Source organism: Motacilla alba, chromosome 1 (genome assembly GCF_015832195.1).
Source record: "Motacilla alba alba isolate MOTALB_02 chromosome 1, Motacilla_alba_V1.0_pri, whole genome shotgun sequence".
NCBI lineage: Eukaryota > Metazoa > Chordata > Aves > Passeriformes > Motacillidae > Motacilla > Motacilla alba.
This window is the reverse complement of record NC_052016.1, coordinates 2,033,828-2,059,125: the sequence shown is the minus strand read 5'-3', so window position 1 is coordinate 2,059,125 and position 25,298 is coordinate 2,033,828. Positions and strand designations below refer to the sequence as shown.

Sequence of the window (25,298 nt, the reverse complement as noted above, 5' to 3'; positions counted from 1 at the left end):
ATCTACCTTGACTGATATGAAACCTATCCAAAGCATCAAAATCAGAGGTCAACATATCAGCTGAAGAGTTCTTGAGTGCCTTTTGCACCATGAATCATTAGACATTTCTAAAATCACAGGTTAAACCCACACTCCTTGTGACAACAGTGACTTATGATCAGGAGTGTTGAACATTCAAATGCAACCATGCCATGACTACACCATGAATTAACTTTGATTCCCCAAGGAAGAGGGTTCCCAATGCACACAGTCAACTCCAGCTGTTCACAACCAGCCAGAAAAACTCCATTTTAAATAACACAAGCCACGAGATTCCACTGACACACACAGTGGCCACGTGCCACTCTCCATTGTGCTGGGTGTCCTGAGGAAAGCTCAGGCCTGAAATGCACTTTTGCTCTCATCTTTGTGCTAACAGCTCCCACCATCCATGGCCACAGTGGGCTCGGATCAATAATGGAGCTCCAGGTGTTTGGCTGGACTCCACACCCTCCCTGGGCAGCTGCTCCAGAGCTCTGCCACCCTCAGTGTGAGGAATTTCTTCCCCATGTTGAGGTGGAACTTGCTGTATTTTATTTTATGGCCTCTCCTCCTCGTGCCGTTGCTGAGCGCCACCAAAGAGAGTCTGGCACCATCCCGTGACACCCCTTGGAGATATTGAAATGTACGGATGGATCCCCTCAGTTTTCTCCTCTCTGGACTGAACTGCAGCAGCCCTGGAGCCACAATGCAGAGTTTCTCATGGCACACTGGCACAAGCTCCTACCTTCCCACACACGGGGCAGCCCGAGGGCTCCTTCTTGTAGCGAACCATGTTCTCCGTGCTGTGCTCAAAGTCTTCTCTCTTCACACGCCTCACCCCTTAACACAGCAGTCCCCATCAAAAAAAAAACAAAACAAGAAATAAACCATGGCTTTCCCCCTCCAGCCCGCAGGCCTGCTCAGGAGGAGACTTGGGAAGAAGAGCGAAACACTGGGAAGAGCCTCAATGCAGGGTTGGATTGGTAACAAAAGGGTGATTTCTAAATTAAAATGTGTTTTAAGAATATAGAAGCAGTCTGCCAAAGTGATGTGTTATGGCTCATTGGTTATTAAAGCAACTGAAAGGTGACTGAAAACACTTTTGTCAAAAACATTTTTGTCAACACCAGGAAACGGGCAGATCTAGTAGGCCTTGGCACTTCAATCTGCCATCTGGCCCAGAGATTCACCCTCACTAAGAAAGAGAGGAGAGGAAGTCTCTAAGGAGAGATGCAACCAGCATCAGCTGTAATGCTCAGAGAGGATTTCAGACCTCTTTCTCTCTGGAGGGCAGAGGGCTCCTGCTCTTCTGTGACAGCTGAAAATGAGACACTGCCAGTGTCATACAGCCCCTTGTCCTCTGGTTCATGCCACAAAATAAACAATCTGGCTGCTTTTTTTTTAAAAAAATCCTTTTTGGTTTAATCATCTAAGTCACTAACCACATTCTAATACATGTTGAGCAATGTACCAACTTTTTCCAGTCTTTGAGTACCTGTAATATCCTTAGATGCTTGAGATTTTGAACAGCAAACTCTCATAATCTCATTTTCATATATGCTCAAGTGTTTCAAAGATAACATGCTGACACTGTATTTATGTAGTAGTCACTCTCAGCTGTACATGGCAAGTTAACTCTCTGCCTTCAGATTTTCAAGTTACCACACAAATCTTAAAAAATTAAGAACAGGATGCAAAGAAAGAAAAATACATAATAAAAATCAGCCAGTCTAAACTGCTGCATAGTAAGCCATGCAGCTTCCACATGACTGTTAATAGCTCTGGACTCACTACTGTTATTTTTCATAAATGTCACATTTTGCTGAAACTTCCAACTCTTGATTAGGTGACTGATTTAAAAAAAGACAGCCACCATTCAAGAAGATCTAAGGCACACTATCATCTCCTTAACCTGTCCACCTCCACTGGTGTTTCAGGAGAAATAATTAAGTTGATCTGCAGTAAATTTACCTTCCAAGTGCCGCCTCTGATGGTCCAGCATGACATCCTTCCTGTAGAACATCTTATTGCAGATCTCACATGCAAACTTCTTATCCCCATGCTTTTTCTTGTGTTTTGAAAGGTTGCTGTTTGTAGAGAAGAATCTGAAACACATCTCACACTGGAATGTCTTGTCATCTGTAAGCAAGAGAAACCACGCGGCTCTTTACAGCTGAAAACAGGTTTTGTACGTTTGTGAGACAGGTGGTTCCTCTGTTGGATCTGGGTTTTAAACATGGAATCCCATCACTGTGCTCTAAGGGCAGTAGCCTGTGTGATTCTGGACTGAACATTATTGTGGGGCCATGAAAGTAAGCAGGGTGTCATTTTCTGAGCGTAAGATCACAGCAGAAATAATATGAGCAACCACAAGAGATGGCTACGGGAGAAAATCACAGGTTGGAGTGATACTGAGAAAAAACCATTTAGAGACTACTGCAAGTATAAAGCTGGAGACAGCTGAAGAAAACTGTAATTCCACAAAACTACAAATTACCACTAATACTGGTCCTGTTTCCAGTTCCTCTGTTTCAGAGGAGTGAGGTGGAACTTAACCTCTGTTTAACTTTTTTCCCCTAAAACTATCTGTGAACAAAGGAATCACCAATGAGGATATTACACAGGTGAGCAGGAGATACTAAAAAAACCCCAATTCCTAAGTGGATGTGTTACACTTTTCTTATCACAAAAACAGGTTGCTCGCTGTGATGATGACAAAAAGCTAAATCCCTACTCCCCTTCCGTAGTTTCTCAGCTGAGATGGATTTGGGGACCTCTTCCCAGAATGGAGCAGAGATGACAGAGGAAGAGTTATCCATTCTCACCTGTCCTGCAGTTGTGGAATTCCAGTGCACTCTCTATCCGAAAGGCCTTTTCACACGTGGTGCACTTGTACCTGTACTCACTGTCCACCTGGGCATCACAAACAGGAAAAGCCGAGTCACAACTGACAGAGAAATTCTAAACCTCAAACACCTCTTCTGTTTTCTGGCCTTTCCAACCTTTAATCCTTCAAGAGGGCATTTATCTGCACAGTGGTGCAAAATTCTGATGCTGTGTTATTCTGCCATGTTCCTGCATCTGAGCTATTAAAAAACCCCAAAGACTGTGCTCCTGTGTGGATGTGGAACATCTCCCTGACAGCCCTCTGGTCCAACACAGACACAGAATGTTTGAGGAGCAAGATGAGATCTGACTCATCTTCCAGAAAAGGTGGCAGCAATCTGAGAGTTAAGGACCCTGGTGCCAAGCAACAATGGAAATTGTCACTAATAAGGTGCCACTACAGGTGTGTTTGATATTTCTATGGCAGCAGCAGCATCAAAAGGCAGAGTTCACACATTAAAGGAATGGTAAGTGGGGAGAAATCAAACAGGAGAAGCAAACAACAATGGAACAACCCTATTTAGCAGCATAACTCAAGTCAGATCTCACCTCTGTATCACACAGGCCCAGCTAATTCCAGCTTGTTTTGCTGGAATTGATGCCTGAAAGCAATTTTCCATAGGAAAAGGGCTTGCACATGCTCAAAAGCACTTTTGAAATCCATCAATTATTCTAAGATAAGATGTTAACAGTCCCCCTCTGTCCTTTCTCACTCACATGGAATAGCTGCTCACATGAGCAAGGCATGCTCACACCTGGAATCTCACTGTGCCTTTCCACACAAACCCTGCAAGAGCCCCTTCCACTCACTTCATTCCTGCTGTGCTTGTATGAAACGTGCTGCTTCAAGCTCTCCTTCCTGCTGAACAGCTTTGCACATTCCTCACATTTAAACAGTTTGTCACCTGAGGGGATCAATCAAGATGAAAGGGAAGTAGTGAGTGATTGATAATAACCAACTCCAGGCAAGGCAGGGGAAACCAAAGCACAAGCAACTGCAAACACACAGGCTAGCGATGAAAAATTTAGTGTTTCAGGAGATCTAACCAGTGGATTTTAACCATTTCCAACAATTTTGGTTTAGTTCCCCCACCCTTTTTCAGTGATGATTTTTCATAGAAGCCTTAGAATAGGACACAGAACCCTGGAACTGCAGATCACAGGTGGAAAAACACCTGACATTTACACGGCTATGTTACCCATGTGCCTGTGAAGGTGGGGGTGATATTTATGTATCTATTTAAAGGCAATAAAAGCTTTGAAAAAACATCACATCCTTGCCCCTCATTTAAAAGATGTACCTAATTCAAATTTTAAATACTTTCAAGTTCAATTCTGCATGATCTATTGCAATAGATAATTATTATCTTCTCATGCTCTGGTCTGAAAAATTAAAAGAGCTTCCTAGAGAGAGCTAAAAGAAAGAAAAAAGCAAAACCAGCTCTCTTATAAATATATATCCAATCCCTAAAACGAGCCCTGCTGTTTAACTCAAAGGTGGAACCAAGCCACAAAATCAATGCCCAGGCAAGGGAAAAGCCAACCCACCATGAGAACGGATGTGCCTGCTGAGGTTGCTGCTGTTCTGGAAGATCTTGCTGCAGATGCTGCACTGATAGACCCTCTTGTGCTCCCCCAGCTGCTTTATCAGCTTCCGCCGAATCCCGTGTCTACTGGAGAGAATGAAACTTCTTTTGAGGGACATGGTGTTTTGGTGATGAGCAAACCTACTGGATTAGAGAGAAAGGCAGGGACTGAAAGCTAGCCCACAGGTTGCAACAGAGTTCCAGCAGCTAGCAAAAACTAGAGGAGTGTTAAACTCAGCTCCTGGCAGGAGGGAGGGGGCCTGGATGGAGCTTCCCCAGCTTCAAGGTGCTCCCCTGGCCACCCCCTGGAAGCTGCAGATGTCACTCATTCCACATTTTCTTCACCCAGAATCAACAACGAGGCAAAAAGCAGCAGCAGAGATTCTTTTTGCAGGGCCCTCAGAGGAACAGAAAGGATCTGTTCTGCTCTGAAAACATCAGCACTAGCTCAGCTTAGGAAGCTTGGCAGCCCCCATGTCAAAGCTGCATTTGGGCAGAGGGCAGCAGGGTGCCAAGCAGCACTGTGCCATTTTCCAGCACAACCACCTGCTGAAATGCCTTTTTGATGGATCTGTGTCTGCTAATATACCATTACTAGCTAATTCATAAAAATGTAGTGCTCTATTATTAAAAAAAAAAAAAAATTCAAAAGGCCAATTTTACCAAGACAAAAAGACATAAAAGAAATGGAATTAATCATGTGATACTTAAGAGTCTCCCTGAGGTTCTGTTTCACTGAAGTTTTCCCCTCCTACTGCTCCAAATCTGGAGTATCACAGCAAAATCAACATGAAGTCATTAATGAGCTAAGATAACAAGCAAGACTGAATAATAATGATTAACATATTCTGAAAGAAAAAATCTCTTTGACTGTCTTATCACTAACATTCAATGGGAGTAAATTTCACCTTGCAGCTGCTGGAGGCTTTTGGAAACACAGAATAAAAGCAGTAACATGATAAAAAAAGAAATTTTCATTTATGTTATGTTCCAAAATCCTACCAGTGTACAAGTGGCACTCAAAATCTTGAAGCAGCAGCAGCATCACACAATTTTATGTTGATTTAAAAAAGATCATCTGTGGGCCCAGAAGTTGAGCAGAACTGTTGCATGCTACATCATCTTAGATACAAGTAAGAGGAAATTGTGCATCCCAGAACACTTACTTTGTCACTGTGCTGATGCTGTTTGTGCTGCTGGGCATCTTTCCTAAAACCAGATCCATAATCCTCTCTTCTGGAGCTGGAGGCAGGGCCACCTCCTCTGGAGGGACCTCGGTGACAGCGTCAGCCACACGTTCCACTGCACACACACCAAAGAAATGAATACAGCAGTAATGTGGACAGCTGGAAGTAAAACCTCAAATGCAGAATTTGTAATAAGAAGTGGCACTGGACAAATCAATTGTCCACAAACACATTCAAAGAATCATAGAACAGTGTGGGTTGGAAAGGACTCTTAAAAATCTAATCCAACCCCCTGCCACGGGCAGGGACATCTCACCTTCTTCTAACTTCTCACCTTTCCAGGTTTACTGAAGGGTCAGTTGACCAAGCATCATGAAATTTCCTATTAGAACATCCCTTCAAGGAAGGTAAAGCCCTTTCTAAACTAAACTTGAGGTAGACAGAGAAAGATTTGTCCTCTTGAGAGGAAGGATGCTTCCTCTCCTGTTCCTTCCTGCAGTTCTCATACCCTGTGTGTTTCCCTGGGGCTCTCTACAAACCATCACAGGAGAATGCAGGTGACTGGGTGTAGGTGCTGCCTTTAAGGCCCTCAGAAATAACTAACAAAACTTGTAAATTGGCTGCTTTAGTCATCTAACTAAAAACCTCCATCTTGTCTCTGCTGCTTTTTAGGCTTTCTGCAGAGGCATCATCACAGATGTATAAGCCTTTTCTAGATTTCTGTTTTACCTGCAGAATCTTTCTCTTCATCAATGACAAGAGGCGTTTCTACTTTTGCTGTTTTGGCTTTTCTTCCCCTCCTGGCCTTTCTCCTCGAGTCTGTGCTGGCACTGGCTGCATCACTTGCCGCTGGCTGATCTGCTGGCACAGCCTCTGCTGCTTTCTCTGCTTTCTCAGCATCATTTTGGCTGCTTGGGGAGGCACCTTTGGCTTGTTCCAGGTGACTCAGCAAGTGTTCTGGGTGGATAGGGAAGAACAGGAGAGTAAGGAGGAAATTATCCTTAAAATACTCAAATGGAACTAGCTGAAGCCCATCTATCAGGTCCGTTTCACTTTGCAGAGACTTACTTCAAATTATTTCAAAAGCAGTCACAATACTTTCAAAAATCAAAGCCTACAGTCTATTCAACAGTCACAAGAACTGAATTTTTAAGGAGATTTGTTGATATCACAGTGAAAAGTTTGTGTTTCTAATATTGGGTACATTTTTCCAAATGCCCAAGTTATTTACTGACTGAAGTCCCCTTTTCAAAAAAGATTCAGTAAATGGTCAAAGTTTCTAAATAATTTTAAGCTCTTCTGAAAAACTGCATAAAATAGCTGCAAATGAAATGCAGAAAAGAACGTGTACTTCATTACCCTTACTAAATCTGTGCCATAAATACCAGATGAACAACATCACAAAGTATAACCTGGCATCACTGACCTTTACACTGCTCATGCAGCTCCCTATCCTTGATTTTCCTGACAGTCACATCATCTTCTAGATCACAGTTTTATTTCTTCTAAATTCAACATTACAGCTGTTTGTCCAAAGACTGAACACTGCCATGGTCAAAACATCCAAAATATCCTTGTTCTACCTTCCGTACTACTGCTTTCCTTAAAGGAACACAAAATTTAAAACTTTTATCTTACTGCACCATGGACGGTGCATGGCTTCACAGCCACGGGAGAGCAGAATTCTGCTGATGATTCTCAGTGCTCTCCCATGAATTTCTAGCACTTCCTACCTGTCAGCAGCTGGGGCTCTTGGAAAGCAGATGAACACACTTTACACGTCCACTGGTTGGGCTTTGCTTCTGCTGTTCCACTGCCTTCTGGAGTGTTCACTAAATCACAACAAGAAATACTGAAATACTCTGAAAATGGGGAGGTGGTAAACCCCTGCAGCTTTGTTTATCTTGCAGTAACTCCCTGAGTATCACAAGGTACAATTTAAGCAGCAAAAGGCTCCTGGGGGCAGCTGGGACCATTTCAGGATTCTCCAAACATGAGGAGTTGAACTATCAGAAGATGCAAATGATGCCAGGAGAGAATATCAGTGCCCTTGTAAAATCCTGAGGGCTCCTTTATCACTTTCTAAAGAACTGTGTTCATAAAAGGCAGGGCATAAAGTAATTTTTAGCACCTTTAAAACCAGAGTTACCAGTCTTCTTATGGATTAGCTGAGGACAGAAGCAGGAGAAACCTCTGTGAAGGGCATTGCAGAGTAAGAACATTTGGATTAATGGAAGTAAGGGTGAGGACAATGAAAAGCCAGGTTTCAGCAGTTTCATTAATTAGATGTGCTATGAAATCACCATACTAAATACTTTAATTAATGCATCAACTCAAGAAAGGTGAAGAAATCAGGGCAAAAATGAAACTGGAATAAAAAAAATAAAATAGGAAGAGTAACTCAGTTCACAGTCCTTTGTATTTCAGTCCTTAGATGATATATTTGAATTTGTCAAGAGGATCTGATAAATCTGGACTGATTCAGAGATTTTTTTGGCACACAAAAAGCTGACTAAGACTCCTCCTGCAGAGGAGGAGGATGACACTGAAGTCAGGATAAGTGAATGACAGCACAGGGAATTCAAATTGTGCCTCAGTTTCTGCCACAGATTTCCTAGATGGTCATTACATGTCAGCTCATCTCTCTCTGCCTGAGGACCCCATCTGGAAAAGGACAGTAAAGTTCTTCCTTCTTTTCCATGCTGCCTCTTAAACCAAAATAAAGCATTCTCTGAGGCAGAGGCTGTTCCCTGCTACAAGACACATTCAACACTCTGCACTACAGAGGTGTGATCTCATCCATGCTGCAATAAAAAAATGAATAAAAAATCACTTGGCAATACAGCAACAAAAATTCCCTCTTCACAGGCTACATAAAGAACTTCTTGAGGGCTCTGTCCAGGAGGACAAAAGCAGCAAACCAAGATTGTGTGTAAGTTAATTGTGCCTGACTCTGCACTTCCCTTGCTCCTTTGTACTGGTTTGTCAGGAAGAGTCAGGTCCTTCTTAAGTTCCCACTTCCTCAGGCTTCCAGGGCAGCTGCAGGGCAACCTGGCTGACTTGAAACCACAGATCTGACAGCTGGCAACTGCTTGATGTATATGACTTGAGGCAAACAAAATCAAAACAAGAAAATTTTGTTTCGGAAGCACCAAATCAGTGAGAACACCCCAGGGTTCCCAAAATTTAAAAGGCAGCTTTTTGTTTTTACTGAAGCTGGACTTTCAGGCAGTAGGGTGAAGGATGTAGGAGGGGCTGTTCCAATTCTTCATTTTACCTCTGGAAAAATCAATAATGCCAAACTGAAAGACAACTCCTGAGTCAACTTCAGAGTTTAGCTGTGACAGAACCCAAGCTGACAAATGGATCCTCTGATCAGCTGCTCTGTACACGTCAGCAACAACTCTCCTCCTTTCCTCCCAGCCACTTTTAATAAGCAAAGTTTAGGAAAATAAACTCTCAAAGAGCAGACCTAGAACGGTTTTCTTTTGATCTCGTGTACTCTGAGTGGAATTTTTGAAATTTGTGTTAAGTGGGTTCTTAATTTCACTATTCCACTTTGCAGAGACTGGGTGGGGGGAGCACTGCTTTGTAATAAATCCGTGGGACAGAGCTCCTGTGACACTACCAGGTATTTCCCCAGCCATGTGTTCTTTGCCAAGAGGAAATGTATTGCTTATAAGTTTATTGAAATTTCAGTTTCTGTAATTTAGAACAGTCTGAACTCTAACAGTGGCTTATACTGTGGTGTTATAGTAATTTGGGGATGGCCAGTGTTCTTGTCATTTCCAAATGTTTGAAATCTTTTCTTCTAGAGCTTGGCCTGATTGTTTACTACCCTTTACACAGGCAGAATGAAGATTTTCTTGGGGATTGCCCCCATCCCAACACTAACCACCTCCAAACTCAGGAGCACTTGTGGTTTTCATGAAAATAATCTGCCTAAAAGTTTATTGGCCCCTCTGTCACTTTTTAACCTGTGTATGTACTTTAAGCACTGTGCCCATGAAAATGAACAGAAAAATTCAGGCATTCAAATCCTCTCTAGATTAGTATTTGCCAGAAGTTATATATCCATAATACACATGTAGGAGTGTTACACCTGACAGCTCTGCAGACCTGTATCTGTCCTCTATCTTCCTTAAGAGCACTTTATTTTTGCATACCTGCTGGATCAGCTGCTAGTACGCTGGATTTCTTGTTTTTTTTATGGGGTAAGACAGCAGATGAAGGTTTTGAAGAGACCTTATTATTCCCCTCTTTATCAGACTCCATTGCTGCCAAGGATGTATCTGTGAAGAGGAAAAAGAGTTCATCTTCTTTACTGCCCAGACACTTTGACTCTTGCTCTGTGCTGAGGGCAGTAACCACAGTCAGAAAGTTTTATTCTGTAACAGGACTGCAAATAACATTCTCATGGAAAATTTCAACTCCAAAATTTGAGATTCTTATAGCTGAATCTCATCCACTGTGCCTGAAATATTCTGAAGTGCTGGACAGAGAGTAGAGGGCATACTTCAACAGTATTTTTAAATACCCATAACCCCACAAAAATACATGAACAGGTTAAATTAAAGAGGGAAAATATGAAACCTCTCAGTTAATACCGGCTGGAAACATCTGAGAGTTCAGAAACATGTCAACTGCATTGATTCAGCTGCAGCACTTGAGACTCTGCTTAGGATCAAGGGCAGCCATCATAAAGCTGACACTGGTGGCAATGGCCTCTTCCCAAATTTGTCACCCCAAATTATACCCAGCAGAGCAGTAATAACACCCAGGGAGTACTCCCAGCTCAAGAGCAGGAAGAAAACGCCCTTGCAATGCTAAAGGATCTTGCCTTTCAGCTGTACAAATGGAAAAGTAGGAGAAAACAAAGGGGAAAACACTGGAACTTGTGGCAATTCTAATTCAGGCTCTAAAATATCTGCTGCCTTTCTTTCCAATGCACAGCCACGTGGATCTTACTCTGGTGGGTCCCATGTGAGGCTGCTTAAGAGAAATCTAGTTTTTTAGAACTGTGAAACAGTTCTATGCAAAACCAAACCATTTTCACTGCAACTGAATAATGGCTTCTTTATCAAACCTGTATACAGATTTCTCTGATAATTGAGCTCCTTTGCTGTTCCACCCAGAAATTATTTGATACAAACTATTTGATACACCAAATCTTTAGTTAAGGACTATTTATCCAGTCTGTCCACTCTGAAGAGGCTGAACCATTAACCAGGCCACCTGTTTTAAAAAAAAACCTGGCTGTATCATGGTGAAGAATCTACACTCTCCTCTTGCAGGGCAGCCACGTGTGCAGGCTGGCCTGACTCTGCAGGATAAGAACCTAGTGGATAAACAGCACTGTCATCTCCAACAGCCAGGGACTATCAGTCCCTGCCAGCACCGGGCCCTTAGGAAGGAAGAAAGGCCCCCACACATACCATTGGCACCACTAGTGACCTGCTTCAGCACTGGCTTTTCCATTTTTTTGGCGTAAAAAGCTGCATACCACACTCGCAGCTCAGTTCCCGGGGGGATGTCCTGGCAGGTGGTGAAGTAAATGTCATTGTCATGCTGGAAGGCTGTTAGGTTTTGATGCTCATACTCGGTGGCTGGGCGCACCATCATCATCCAGTTGCAATCATCTTCGTTTGTGGTGTCAAAATACACCAGGGGCCCTTCCTTCTGGAACACCTGCCAAGGAAAATGTGCACAGAATAAAAACCATGAGAAGTGATCTTAAGTTAAGGGGGAAATAGATTCTTTTCTGCTTTTGCAGTGGTTTCTTTTCAATGGATATCAGGGACGAAGCAAGACTCAAGTCCTGCATCAGGGATCTTGCCCTGAGTCACACCTTCAGATGAGACAGACAACCAGGAGCAAGATGGGAACAAACTGAACAAAATCATCCCAAGAATTCTTGCTATAGCCACCAGTTTTCCAAAAAATTACTGCATACGTGAGTGGAAGGGTATCCAAAGAGCCATCAGCCCAAGGCACATTTCTAAATCTTTACTTCTCAGGGCATTAGGTATTAATGGAATCAAGAATTCCATGCTTAATGTAGTGTTTTTCCTACCAAAACTTGTCAAGAGAGGAATAAAACAAATGCAAGACAGAAAAAAAACCCACTTATTCTGCATATTCCATAAGCCTAATGCATGTGTGGATCATTAGGAAAATCCAATCAAAATGAAGAGACTCATTAAAAGAACTGAGCTTCTAGTTTGGCTCTTCTGTTCCTTGCCCAGAGAATGTTTGTTTAGCTCATCTCTTACAGGGCACACCTAAAAGATGTTCCAAATGATCCCCCTTCGTATCTTTGTTTTCATAGTGTTAGCATTAATTCATCACAGGTAAAACGGACTCCTTGCTATTTATTGCTTCACAAATTCTGTGTCTTACCTTCAGGGGAAAATCTGATTCTTTCTCCAGCTTGAGAACTCTCTTGCATTCAAAGGGGCCAAACTGGGTACGTTTCACCAGCTGAGTCAGAGCAAACACTCCCTCAGTCCCATCCTCCAGCTGTCTTATCTCCAAATTAGAAGGCAGAGACGATCTAAAAATTTAAGAGAGAATTGAGAAAAAAAAATAAATCACAGAACGGATTAGGTTGGAAAAGACTTCCAAGATCAGCAAGTTCAACCTTTGGCTGAACAACACCTCATCCAGTCACAGTTATGCACTGCAGGAACCCGTGGAAGAAAGAAGTCAGCATTAAACACAAGTGTTTCTGTGCTCCCAGCCTCTCCCTTTTCCCAAACAAGCTTCCGAGAACAACTACATGTAGCAAATACTGTTACTATGTAAAACACACAGAGAACATCTTCCCAAAAATTCACATGACTGGCCCCACCGTATTGGTTTTACAAACCAAATGCAATTCTTTTTTTTTTTTTCAGGTCTGTCCTAACAGATGAAAAGCTAAAAATAATCAGACAGGCCACTGACTACCCTGAGGCTGACACTGGCAGAACTGCTTTACTGCCTAGATAAAGAGAAATACAAAAAAAGATTGCAATCATAGTGATAAGCAAATGAATCGAAAACAATACTTTTAGTTTGAAACATACAAGAAGCAGTGTTAGAGACAGAGAAGTTCAGCAGATGTTTCTCAACGCTTCTTTTCTAACCATAAAGCATCCATTTTATCTTTTCAGTAAGACAGAGGGAACAACAAACGTGGTTAAGCAAGCAGACTGTTTTTAAAAGATTCATATCCAGTTTGTGGTTAAACTTGCCCTCAACCTCAGATAACTCATTTTCAGTTACTGTTCCCCAGACATAAAGGCTGCAATTAAATTTCTTCTTTCCTTTTCTCTCCTTACCTGATTTCAGCTGAAAGCTCTTCAGGAAAATAAATACATTTATCTGTAAAAAAGTCAATTTAAAATTCTGCTTTCAAGTCTATGGTCCAGCAGCCCACACTTCCACTAGGGAAAACTTTGCATTTGCACACCAAAAGGAGATTGAAAACCAGTTGCATGCACCGTATTTGCAAACATTCCCAGTTGGAACACCTGGACATTAAAGTGCAAGTTAAAAACTAGAAAAAATGTAGGAAATAGTAGTTTGTTATGGAATGTGTGTAGTACAGGCTAGAGACTTACTGCACTGCCCGTTTTTTGTATATAATAAAAGCACCTCCCTCAGCAGCTTCCAGCAGGTATTTTTAAATTACCCTCAAGCACCCGGAGTGTCAGGGCTGTTAACCATTAGCTGCTGCAGGGGATCATCCAGAGCAGGTTTCCAGGCACAGAAAGGCAGTGCCTGGCAGGAACTGCAGGGAAATTCCTCTTCTGGGAAGGCCAAGAAAAGCAGGGGCAGCTCCTGCACAGGTGCAGCCACTGTACTTGGTGGGACACCAAGAGCATCCTGGCCCTGGCCAAAGGGTCGTGGCACCCAGGTGGCAGATCCAGCACATCAGTGTTTGTTACAAAGTGATGCTGGGAACACACAGCATGGCCTACACAGCCAGGATGTGCCAGACTGGCTGCCCACGTGCCTCTTTTCTGCCTGGGACTTCCCAAGAAGAATTATGGAAGCCCCGCACACATTATATAACACACAAAGCCATCTGAACACTTCCCTTTTTGGATCTGTACCACACCTTCACAGTAGTTGGTTCTTTTCCTTAACCTTACATTCTACATCTTCATATGAATTTTGCTGACAGTGCCTGATAGTCTCTCCCTGTAAAAATCACTACTTAGTGTTGTTTTCTCCCAACTAGATTGAGTCTATTTGTTTCTTTTGGCAAACACGAGTGTTTCTGCGGCGCTGTCACAGATTTGCTGACAGAACTATTACCCCTAATCGTTTGCAAAGACCCACAATAATGAGAACAACTTGTTTTGCTTCTAAGTGGGGGAACGAGAGAGTTCATACACATGAATGAGAAATCCTCACACACTTCTCTGGAATCAATCTGGTGTATCTAAGGGGGACAAAAGTGGCAGGTACTCAACCACGACAGAAGTTGTCACCCCATCTGGCACCACCCTGACTTCTTGCCAGAAACCTCAGCAAAGAAATAATCCTGATGAGCAGCAAGTTATTTTTTTTTGGCTTCTATTCAGTGCAGCACTTAAGTGTGCGCATCAATTTTTCTATTTAATCAAGGCCATGTGCTTCCCATAGATTTCTGTCATCCTCTGGGACTTCAGTTTCCAGCTGTCAGCATGACATCCACTGAACAGCAAAAATGCTTTAAAGGACTAACATGGGCATTGGGTTAGTCAGGATTAACACAAACATTTCTTACCTTGCCCTGCTCAGTACAAAGGAGTCTTTGACTGTCACCACTGGGCCCAGCTCAGGACACTCTGAATCGTGGTACTGCCCACAGTCCTCGCACCCTGCAAGGACCCAGACAAAAAAGGTTGGTGAGAAACAGTTTTGTAAGACAGTTTCCTCCCTCTTTCAGAAGAAACCTAGCACCAAGTAAAATACATACACAGAGGCAGATGTTTATTTATATTGCTTAAAAGAACATAAATAATTGAACACTGAGTGGATAGCTGGCACCTGTTTAGGTGAGATAACACACACTGTGATCAGTACCATCAGAAGACAATTGTTTAAATTCTCCCACAAAGGAAAATAAATGCCTTACACCCACAATAAATATTCTGCTTAAAGATGGCATTATTCTTCAGATAAAGTGCTGCAACACACAGCAGCTAAAGAAAACCACATCACCGCCTTCCCCAGGAGCTGTTATGAACAGCTTGGGTAGTGTGCTGCTTCCTGTGACAGGAGGCACAAACCCAGAACCAGCAGCAGAAGTGGCACAGGGCTCAGCAGGGCACCAGCATGGCCAGCTCTGCCTGGCCACACGCACTTCTCACCCACAGGGCAGGACAGAGACCTCCAAGGTACCTGCTGGTGCCTTTCCAGACAAGTCAGCTGGCTGCACAACACACTCTGGCCACCTAATTCACTGTCAGCTCAGCTAAATTAACTTTCAGTTTAAGTGGCTGTAAATTACCCAGAACTGAGTGGTTCCTAAGAAACAATTTTCAGACGAGGATAATTTGAGGCTTTCTAAAATAAGCTAACTTAACAGGATCCCAAATGCTTATACACTGCTTCAGTGTGAAGAAAATAGCTGTCAGACTGCTCTGCCTGGTCAGCTGCTGACACAGCTTCAGGAGAGATCATCACACAGGGTTTATATTGCTGTGGTGCCTTCTGCATCTGAGCTCCAAGCTTACAAGGGCAAGTCAGGAAAACCCCAGAAAAGGTCTAATGTAAAGGTCATTACACCTTTTTTTTGGAAGACATGACAAAAGCCAAGTCATTCCAAGGTATATCTCCTCTGGCAAAGCTACTTTTTGCTCCCAACTTGAAGCTTCTACCCATCCCAGTGAACAAAAGGACTTCTAACACAAGGGATTTCAAACTGCTTCACATTTCTTCTGGCAACAAAACCAGCTCAGTAGTGAAAAAATACATATATCTGACAAACAGCATTTCTGGCTGGTGCAGCCCCCAAGCCTGGGCAGTGCCTCCTGTTTGAGCTGCCTTCTGGTGAGGCAAGGAATGAAACAAGCAGCTCTCCACATGATTTTTCAGCAGAAGGAATTTCCCAACCTGGCTTGCTGTACAGCACCACAGAGTTATTGTACCAGAGGAAAGGATCCATGGGCAAGTACTACTCACAGAGCAGCAGCACCAAAGCTCAGCCTACAGCTGTCCTGTTCACTGTTCCACCATTCCCCTGCTCCAGCTGTGCCTGTAGCCCAGGCTGCTGAAATTACTACTAAAAAAATATTACTGAAATAGTATTACTGAATAATACTGCTGAAATATTAGTGAAAATATTACTGAAATAATCTGGGCTAAAAGCAGATTTCCCAAACCAGAGAGGGCAGAGGAATGACAAGAGGAATGTGTAAACCTGACTGCTGAAAAGAAATGGACTGTCATCCATAAAGGGTTGTCATAACCAAGGGGACAGGAAGGAATAGTCTGAGTAACAGCTTCTTCAAAAGGCTTTGCTGTCCAAAGAAAAAAAGCTCTTTGTCATTTTCCTCATCTCCTGACTGCATCAGGGCACTCCTCACTTCTTCAAAGATAAGCCTCTGAAAGGTGCAGACAGCACTGGCCACAACTACAGGCAGGAATAAGCCATACATAACTCTCACTCCTCTGCAGAGGAATGACCAAAGCCAGGGGGACATGACAATGACATTGTGTGGCATAGCTCAATATCCAAGGGATGCCCTACAGCAGCCAAAGCTGTTACACCCACCATATGTGACACTTTCAAGAGATGACAGGCACAGGAGAAACACAAAAACAAGCATATGTTACGGAAATAATAATAAAATTAAATTACAGAAATAATAATAAAATATCCCACACACTTAATAAAAAAAATCCAAAATTCTCTTGTCTATGAAATACATATTCAAGGATGTTTATTATGGGGAGTGCACAGTGTCATTTATAGCAACTCACTTTTTCAGAACATAAACAGTCCCCATATTCCATGGGAAAAACTAATTGCAGAGAGCACAAGAAGAAGCTCAGTGACCACAGCCCCCACTGGAAGGGAGCAAATCGTGTTGTGTGACACCTTCTGTCTAACTAGGAGTGGCATCACATCCCCATTCTCTTTGCTGTCCAGCAGAATCCTTTTATGAAGGAGAAGATAAGGTAACCACTATTGGTATCTGCACCTCAGTAAAAAGGCAAACAGTCAACACAATTTTTGAAGGAAACTGGTAGAGGGAGAAAATTGAACTTTCTGAGAGTTGCCATAAATGCAGCTGTGGAACCATCAGAGGTAAAATACTGTGGATCCTAAAACCAAGGATGTGCTCCATTCTGCTCCACCCTGACTGGATCCACAACATCTGGGTCCTCTCTGCTCACACAAGGACTCCACATCCCTTAACTCTTTTCCACTGTGACACCAAGTCCTGCATGCCCAGGCTGCTGACAAAGGAGAGGATTAATGTGGGAGCCAAGCCTGCCAGCCCAGCTGCAGCAAGCATGGGACACTGCCCAGCCTGGGCACAGCCCTGCTGCAGCCTTTCCTCACCCAGCAGCACCCCGGGAGCCTGGATCCAGTCACAGAGCCCAGCCTGGCACTCAGGGTTACACAGAGGGCACACAAGAAGCCCAGGCAGTGAATGCCACGAGTGAAACCTGCCAGGGCAGCTGGTGCACCTCAAACTGGGCTTGCTCTTGAAGGAATTATGAGTCTGCCTCTCCCTGCTGTGGAGGTGCAGATCCCCAAGTCAGGCCAGAGGTCAGAGTTATCCCCAGACACCCCTGGCTGCTAGAGCTGGTTGTATAAACAAAGGGCTTACATGAGTGTTAGACCTTCAATCTCACTCACTTCAGCCATGAAAAAGCTGCTAACTCACATTCAGAGGTTTCATTGTGTCTTTGCCAACAGCACCAGAATGTGTATGCTTAAATTACACAACCTCCTCTCTATTCACCCATTAGCTGTTTGAGCCTCCTTTGCAAACAGCAATTTTTCTAAAGAAAATCTCAAGTCTGGTTTAGTCTTTAATTTCAAGCATTCTGAGTAGACAAGTCACACACAGTGAGAATTCAATCCTTTCCCTAATACTTACAAATAAACAAAATCTCCTCGCTGCCATCTTCAGCCATTATTTTAAACCTGCCAAAACACAAAAGACAAAGTTAGTTCTGAATTGACTTTTACTTTCTGTATCATATAAACATTCCTTTGTGAAGTAATGATGCTGACTGATCCAGAGCCCGCCCAAACACATTCATGTCCCTGCAGGAGTATCAATGGAAAATTAAAGAAATGAAACTTTTTAAAAAGCCCCAGAGACTGCTGTATCATTTCATGTGTTGCAGACATCACTGCCAAGGAAGCCTCAATGTCTGCAGGTTCTCAGGCATTTCTCTGTGAGGAAATGCTGTCTCCTGCTGCTCCCCATCTCTGACAAACTTCCAGCCACTCCTGCAACCCCTGCTAAAAAGCTCCTGTGGAGCCTCAGAACATGCAGGGCCAGAGGATAATCCAGGTCAGCAGCAACCACTGCAGAACAAGGCCCAGTGCAACATTTTATTGAACTGTGGTTGAAAAAAAATTATCTCTGAAAGGCAGATTGTTTATTTAATAAACACAGTAATCTTAAAATCTGCAGACATAGTCACAGATCTCTTCCAGAGGCAAAGGTATATTGTGGTACTGAGCACCAGAAAACCTGGAGAAATAAAATCCTGCCTCTGTTACTGGCCTTCTATGAAATGGTAACTAACCAATTTGATTTCACAGTTAAATAAGGTTAATCTATATCCACTTCATTAGTGTCAGTCCGTATTAAAAACTTGCATGAACACTATTGCCCCTCAACAATTAAATTATAGTTGGCACAAAGTCTGATTATGTACAGCTAAGACCACAACATGAGCACCTAAAAGAGAGTTTTTCCCTTTCCTACCCCAAAAAATGCTCTGCTCCTCAAACAAGCACTTTTGCCAATGCCCCAGAAGAGAGGCAAAGCACACAAAGATCATGAGCCAAGCCTGAGAGAGGTGAGGCTGCAAAACAGCAAGTGTATTGGCCAAGAGGAGGACAGGAAGGAGTAAGAGCATGAATCTCTGAGAGGGAGAGGAAACACGACACACCAAACTCACAGAGCCCTGTTTGAAAACAGATAAAGCATTTGCTACTCCAGCAACAAAAGCCAAGCCAGAAATGTGGGAGCACAGGCACTACCCAGGATCAGGACTCTTCAAGCACAGCCCTCCCCAGCTCCACCTGTCAGCAGCAGGATCCCTCCTGCAAGGGGCAAACACTCCCCATCCGTGGCACAAGCTGGGCCTTTCTGGGCTGCAGCTTTTGGGGACTAAGCTCAAACAGCAGAACAAACATTGACACAAGAGCCCAATGCTGAGCAGGAACAGCAACTCAGGAAATTTCCCCAAAAGCTCTTTTCCTGAACAATGCAACAGGTGTTTAGGGGAGTCCAAGCACAACGCTGCAAAAATAAGTGGTGTAAGTTGATGTCAAAAATGGTTTGCTTTGCTTTTTTAACCAACACTTTTTTTTTTTTTTATGCTTGGCACTATTTCAAGAGGGGGTATGCCCAGCTGTTTTTAGATAGTTTGTGTCCTGACAAGACTTTAATCCTAAATATGGCTGGTTTAACAAATAATGGCCTTGGTCAATGCTTCAGAGGCACAGTGCAGCCACACCACCAAAGGCATTCACCCTCTGGGACGCTGCTGTGTCGCATCCTTGGCAAACTGGGGACAAGTGACATTACAGGAGCCTTCAGATGAGAACAGCAACAAAGGGGTGGAGAAACCATCAGCGCTGTTCAAGGTGATGGGGAGGAAGCGTGAAGGGCCCTCACAGGTGCCTCAGCGATCTGCATTAGCACAGCTCCCTCCCTGCAGCAAGGACCTTTGGGTGTTCTGCACCCACAACACTCCCGAGCCATCCTCACCCCTCGCTCCCAAACAAACGCTGCTGCCAGCTTCACAATTCTGATCCACACCCTCCTCACCCATGCGCTTTACAACTCCTCCTCCCTGATCTCAGCTGTATTTCCCAGGGGTTTTTGAAACAAACCACACGAGTAAACAGAGTCACCACGTGCCACTCACATGATGGCACTGAAGACAGGCTGCAGGATTGTTTTTGCCCTCATCTGCTGTTGCTAAGGGCCACATCTAATTTTTTTTTTTCTTTTCAAACATTTGTAACAGAAAAATGATCCACGAAGCAACTCATCCCACTGCTCCTAATTCTGTTCTTGTCTTGCAAAGCTTCTGCGAGTTGCAGGTATTTTTTACATAAAACAGAGAGTAATCATTAGCAGTCAATAATCAGGAGAAAAGCCACACAGTGGAAATTAGACCAGGTAAAAAAGCCTAATTCTGATGGCAGTAAAAGGGCAGAAAACCCACATTTTTTGGCTTCTATAATTAGATGAGTGATTTTATGCCTGAGAGTAGAGCCACGCAGCTATGCACAAAAATTCCAGCTGCAACACAAGCCTTGGAGCATATCTGGAACTTGAGGGAACCCAAATGAAGACACCGAGGAGCTGCAGCATCACAGGTACCTGCTTGCAGACTACAATGTGCAAAGACACTGTAAGGGAACCACCTGAGCTGTAAAAATTTAAGAATGGATGTAAAATCACACTTTCTCCTTATAAACTGCTGAAGAAAGAAATCAGGCTCAAGTGCTAAGTTGATATTTTAAAAAAAAAAGGTCAGAAAAATTAATGGAATGCCTGAAAATCTGTGTTTGAACGTAATGATCAACAAGGTAGAATTAAAATTACCCTTTCTTCAGTCTGAAAATGGGCTTCTATGAGAGTGAATAACTTGAGAGCACAAGCAGATGGGTGCTGCACATAGGTATGTGGAAGGATGCGCTTAAAAACGCAGTTTTCCTCATGATGGAGTATAACTTGTTCATGCTACCGCTCAAAGGAATTGCAGAACATCTGGTAAATTACAGTGAGGCCTTGTATTTCTTAAAAAAATTAGGGCCATTCTATCAATTATTGTTCAGGAGGGAGACGATTTCTAGGCCGGTCAGGGGGGCACGGAGTAACACAGCAGCTGGCCGGGGTCTGTGCCACCTGCCCTTCCCAGCGCTTCCCGCGACCGCGTGAATGAACTACCCGCAAAGTTTAATGGCCCCGAGCAGAAAACGAGCGTGCTGCAGAACATTTCACGTGTGCGAAGCCCCGCAGACCGCGGCTGTGCTCCTTTTGTCTCCTCGGGCTGCCACCGCAGCCTCTCCCAGAGCACACGCCGGGGCAGGGCAGCATCCCCGCACCTCCCTTCCCCTCCTCCTCCTCCTCCTCCTCCTCCCAGCCTCTTCCCTCTGGATCACGCCCTCGCACCTGGGAGCTCCCACCCCGCTCCATCCCCAGCCCCCTGCGGCCAAGCCCAGGCGCTCCCCGCTCCCGGCCCCGCATGCCCGCGGCCGCCGCGGGTCCGTGCCCGGCCCGGCCGAGCCCGCGGGGATCGCCCCGCGCCCGCTCCGCGCCCGCCCCTCAGGGACCGCGCCGCCGCCGCCCGGAGCCCGTCGGGGCCCGGGATCCGGGAGCGGCTCCGCCGGGTTTTGCCTCGGACCCGCCTCGCCCCCTTCGCTACCGCCCTCCCGGCCGCTGTAACAAAGAACAGGCGGCCTGGAGGAGGCGGCGGCGGCGGAGGAGGAGGCGGCGGGGCCGCAGCCACCGCCGCCGCCCCGGGAGCGCTCGGAGCGGCCGCCGCGCCCGCCCCGGCCCCGCCGAGCGTCCCGGGGAGCGGCGGGAGGAGCCGCGGCGGGGCGGGCGCGGGGGGTCCCGGGCGGGGGCGGCGGGGAGGGCGCGAGGTGCGGCGGGAGGAGCGCGGGGAGCCGGCGTTACCTGCCCCGGGAATGGCCAGACCCGGATCGGATCCGCGCTCCGGGTTCCGATCCGCTCCGGAAACCACGCGCCAGCGGAAGCCGGCGCGGGCGGGCGCGGAGCAGGGCGGGAAGTGTAGTGCGGCGGGGCCGGCCGCGGCCCTCAGCCCGGCCGTGGCCCTGCCTCACCGCCCGGCGTGCCGCCAGCCGCGTCCCCTCCCGGGCGGGTCGCACCCCGGAGCCCCCGCAGCCCTTGGCGGCGGCTCCGCGGGCCGGGCTGGAGGCGGCGGGGCCGCGCTGAAGGTGGCGGAGCACCCGTGTGGCTCTCGCCGGGTTTCCCGTCTCCTCACGGGCAGTGCCGGGGAGCGGGTTGGCAGAAGCAGAATCACTGGATCGGATGGGTTGGAAAAGAGCTCCAGGACCATCCGGTCCAAGCTGTGACCCAACACCACCCTGTCGGTCGGACCACGGCACTGAGTGCCACGTCCTGTGTTTCCTTGAACACATCCAGGCGTGGGGAATGCACCACATCCCTCAGCTGCCCGTTCCAGTGTTTAATCACATCAGCGAAGAGATTCTCCCTGGTGTCCGACCTGACCCTGCCCTGGCACAGCTCAGGCCGTTTCCCTGTCCCTTGTTCCCTGGGAACAGAGCCCGGTTCCCGCCTGGCTGCCCCCTCCTGTCAGGGAGCTTTGGGGAGCAGTAACATCACCCCCGAGCCTCCTTTTCTGCAGGCTAAACACCCCCAGCTCCCCCAGCCACTCCTCAGAGAGCTTCTGCTCCAGACCCTTCGTTTCCTTTATCTGGACAAAAGCCACACCAGGTTCTCAGCGGGCCTAAGCCCTGGCCATGCGCACGAGCGCCTGTGCCTCCTTATCCAAGCCTCCCTGAGGTTCAGCGCTCCAGGATTTCAGGACATGGTCTCAAGTTGCACCAGGGGAGGTTCAGGTTGGGCATTAGGAGGAATTTCTTCACATAAAGCATAATTAGACATTGGCAGGGGCTGCCCAGGGAGGTTTGGAGTCCCCATCCCTGGAGGTGTCCAAGGAAGGCCTGGAGGTGGCACTCAGTGCTCTGGGTTGGGGACAAGGTGGGGACCGGTCAATGGTTGGACTCGATCACTTTGGGGGTCTTTTCCAACCGAAATGGTTCTATGATTCCTGAATTTCAAATTCTGGCATAACCAGGATCTGTCAGTGCCCAGCCCTGCTGTGCCTGCCAGCACAAATCATTTAGGGAGGTTTAAACCTTCAGATTATTCCTCCACTCCAGGCAGTGGCCAGGGCAAGAAGCACGCAGGCTTTTTGTATTCAAGGAGGATGCCCCATTTTTTTGCTCTGCTGAGAAGTGTTGCCTGCAGTGGAGTCCCCCCAAAGCCTTATGCGGCGCTCCCTGCCACCACGCTGTGACTGCTTGGCCTTCACTGTCACAGCACTGGAGATCCAAAGGTGGCGGGAAGCTGGCGCCAGCTCTGTTCTCTCCAGGGAATGTGCTCTTCTCACATCTGGCTACATCTTTACCAGCTGGAAACAGCCAGGGCCTTTCAATGGTTACCCATCCCACACATCCAAGTAACAGTTTCAAGAGATACATGTAGAGAGTATTCTGAGAATGGGTCAGGCTGGAAGGGACCACAGTGGGTCACCAGGTCACATCTCCCTGCTCCAGCAGGGCCAGCCCAGAGCACACAGCACAGGCTTGTGTCCAGATGGTTCTGGAACAACTCCAGCAAGGGAGGCTCCACAGCCTCTCTGGACAATCTGTTCAGGGCTTGGTCACTGCACAGGGAAGTTCTGCCTCATGTTCAGGTGGAGCTTCTGTGCATCAGCTCCTGCCCGTTCCTCTCATCCTGTGGCAGAGCCTGGATCCGTGCCCTGGCCATCCCCCCTTTAGCTATTTATACCCTTTAAAGAGGTCCCCTCTCAGGTGTCTCTTAGATTGAACAGCCCCAGCTCTCTCAGCCTTTCCTCATAGCAGAGATGCTCCAGTCCCTTACTTTGTCACTCTCTGCTGGTCCCTCTCCAGGAGCTCCTGTCCCCGCTGTGCTGAGGAGCCAGAGCTGGACACAGCACCCAGAGGTGCCTCCAGGGCTGAGCAGGGGGACAGGGTCACCCCTGACCTGCTGGCAATGCTCTTCCTGAGGTACCCAGGGCACCATGGCCATACTGACTGCATTGTCACGGGCTGGGGAAAACTGAAACAACGCAGCAGTTGAATTTTCAAATTATTGTACTTGGCAAAACAGTGTTCATTTCAGGATGGGGAACCATTTCTTCTTTCAAAATCACTCACCAGCAGTTTTAAATGACTACAGGAGTAGTAAGGGGAGTTTTTAAAGGATCTAACTGCATGTACAAATTATTTGCTTTTTCAGGGACTGAAGCTGACTGGTAGTTTTTGTATAGTCTGCTTTTACTTATTTCCCCTGTATATTTCAATGCATACTCACATGGACTTCTGCCTGTTTTTTTCCAGCATCCAGCCCACCAGAGGGGTTTATCCTACTTGCAGCGCATTCACTTTGTCAAAATAAGTATAAATTAATTCAGTATAGTTATCTGAACATTTACAATGCATGTGAGTCTGGACCCTGCAGCTCCAAAAGTTTTTCTTTCAGCATTAACCTCAGACTGTGAAGTTGCACCTTATGCCAGGCTCACCTGAGTAGAGAGGTGAAAAATGGAAGACCCTTTATCTTTATTGTTTAAGAATGGTGATCTGGAGGGAAGAGTATGGTGCCACACTTGGAGCTACATCCATTCCTGCTGTCCCTCTGACAGGTCTTGTCACTTTTGCTAATGTACACGAATGGCATCACACAAGGTAAAAACACCTCACCACAGATTAGAGCAGGGAGGAAAAGGATGAAGGTTTGTTTATGGGAGAGCATTAGGAAATTTGAGCTAAGCACTTCAATAATATGAAATAAACATGTGGGCAGTAACTCCCAGTAAGGGAATGTAACATTTCCTTGTAAAAGAGGGTAGAGCCCTCAGCTTTGGAAGGGAAATAGAAACATTACTGTGGCTATTTTCATATGACTGTCTTTTATTTGTTTTGTTGGGTTTTTTGTTGTGGTGCTTTTAATGTTGAGGTTGGGTTTGTTTCCCCTCAGTCTGGCAGGGCTTTGTGGCAGCAGTGATTTATAACATAATCTTTTTAATAAATTCATCACCAGTGAACCTAATTCCCAGGCTGTGCTCATTCTAGGACTGTGTCTTCCCCAGAGGATCCAAGCCCTAAAACTTCCCCCCTTTGCCCCCTAATTTAGGATATTACAACACAACTGAGAGAAAAAAATACTGAGTAACCAGAATGAGCTCCACAACTCCTTCTGCCATTAGATTCCCTACCCAATCTGTGCTGCAGCTGATTTCTCAAGCAACAAGGGGCTGCCTGATAGGCTGGAGTTATCAGGAAAGAACTCTGCTCCTGAACAAACAGGTAAATGGTCTGTGTTAAGCAACAGGTCAAACTAGTGAAGGAGGGTAGGAAACCATCTGTTACCCCTGGGTACGTAGGACAGCACACCACACAGAGACAATTGGCTTTTATTGTATGTACAGCAGGAGTTACTTCTTTAAAAAAAATCCTCTTAGGTTTTTGTAGTGATATAATAAATCTGTACATCATAGATTTCATAATTGCACCCATTTGAGTTTATGTATGCACAGAAAGAAAAACACACCACAGAAGAAGTGACTATGACAGCTGATGCTAGGAAAAAAAAATGTTTTACCCCACCCGGAATAATACAGAGCATAATACATCATT

General features: G+C 45.6%; 1 protein-coding gene across 8 annotated transcripts in view; it reads right to left on the bottom strand.

Moving 5' to 3' along the window:
- The window catches only part of PRDM15 (PR/SET domain 15), a 35,790-nt gene extending 13,502 nt beyond the window's left edge, over positions 1 to 22,288 (bottom strand). For 2 of the 8 annotated variants that reach the window (XM_038142829.1, XM_038142818.1), the window contains exons 1-14: positions 21,547 to 22,285; positions 17,770 to 17,816; positions 14,439 to 14,532; positions 12,080 to 12,233; positions 11,116 to 11,368; positions 9,847 to 9,972; positions 7,414 to 7,512; positions 6,410 to 6,637; positions 5,660 to 5,795; positions 4,456 to 4,637; positions 3,718 to 3,812; positions 2,847 to 2,934; positions 1,993 to 2,160; positions 767 to 861 (exon numbers count right to left, since the gene is read on the bottom strand). In XM_038142829.1, coding sequence (XP_037998757.1) covers positions 767 to 861; positions 1,993 to 2,160; positions 2,847 to 2,934; positions 3,718 to 3,812; positions 4,456 to 4,637; positions 5,660 to 5,795; positions 6,410 to 6,637; positions 7,414 to 7,512; positions 9,847 to 9,972; positions 11,116 to 11,368; positions 12,080 to 12,233; positions 14,439 to 14,532; positions 17,770 to 17,816; positions 21,547 to 22,055 — 2,274 coding nt within the window. In that variant the 5' untranslated portion in view covers positions 22,056 to 22,285. Of the gene's footprint in view, positions 1 to 766; positions 862 to 1,992; positions 2,161 to 2,846; positions 2,935 to 3,717; positions 3,813 to 4,455; positions 4,638 to 5,659; positions 5,796 to 6,409; positions 6,638 to 7,413; positions 7,513 to 9,846; positions 9,973 to 11,115; positions 11,369 to 12,079; positions 12,234 to 14,438; positions 14,533 to 17,769; positions 17,817 to 19,783; positions 20,409 to 20,469; positions 21,022 to 21,546 lie in introns of those variants that run through there. The other 6 variants (XM_038142839.1, XM_038142846.1, XM_038142857.1 and 3 more) reach the window with 6 other exon arrangements.
- Between the last annotated feature and the right edge of the window lie 3,010 nt (positions 22,289 to 25,298).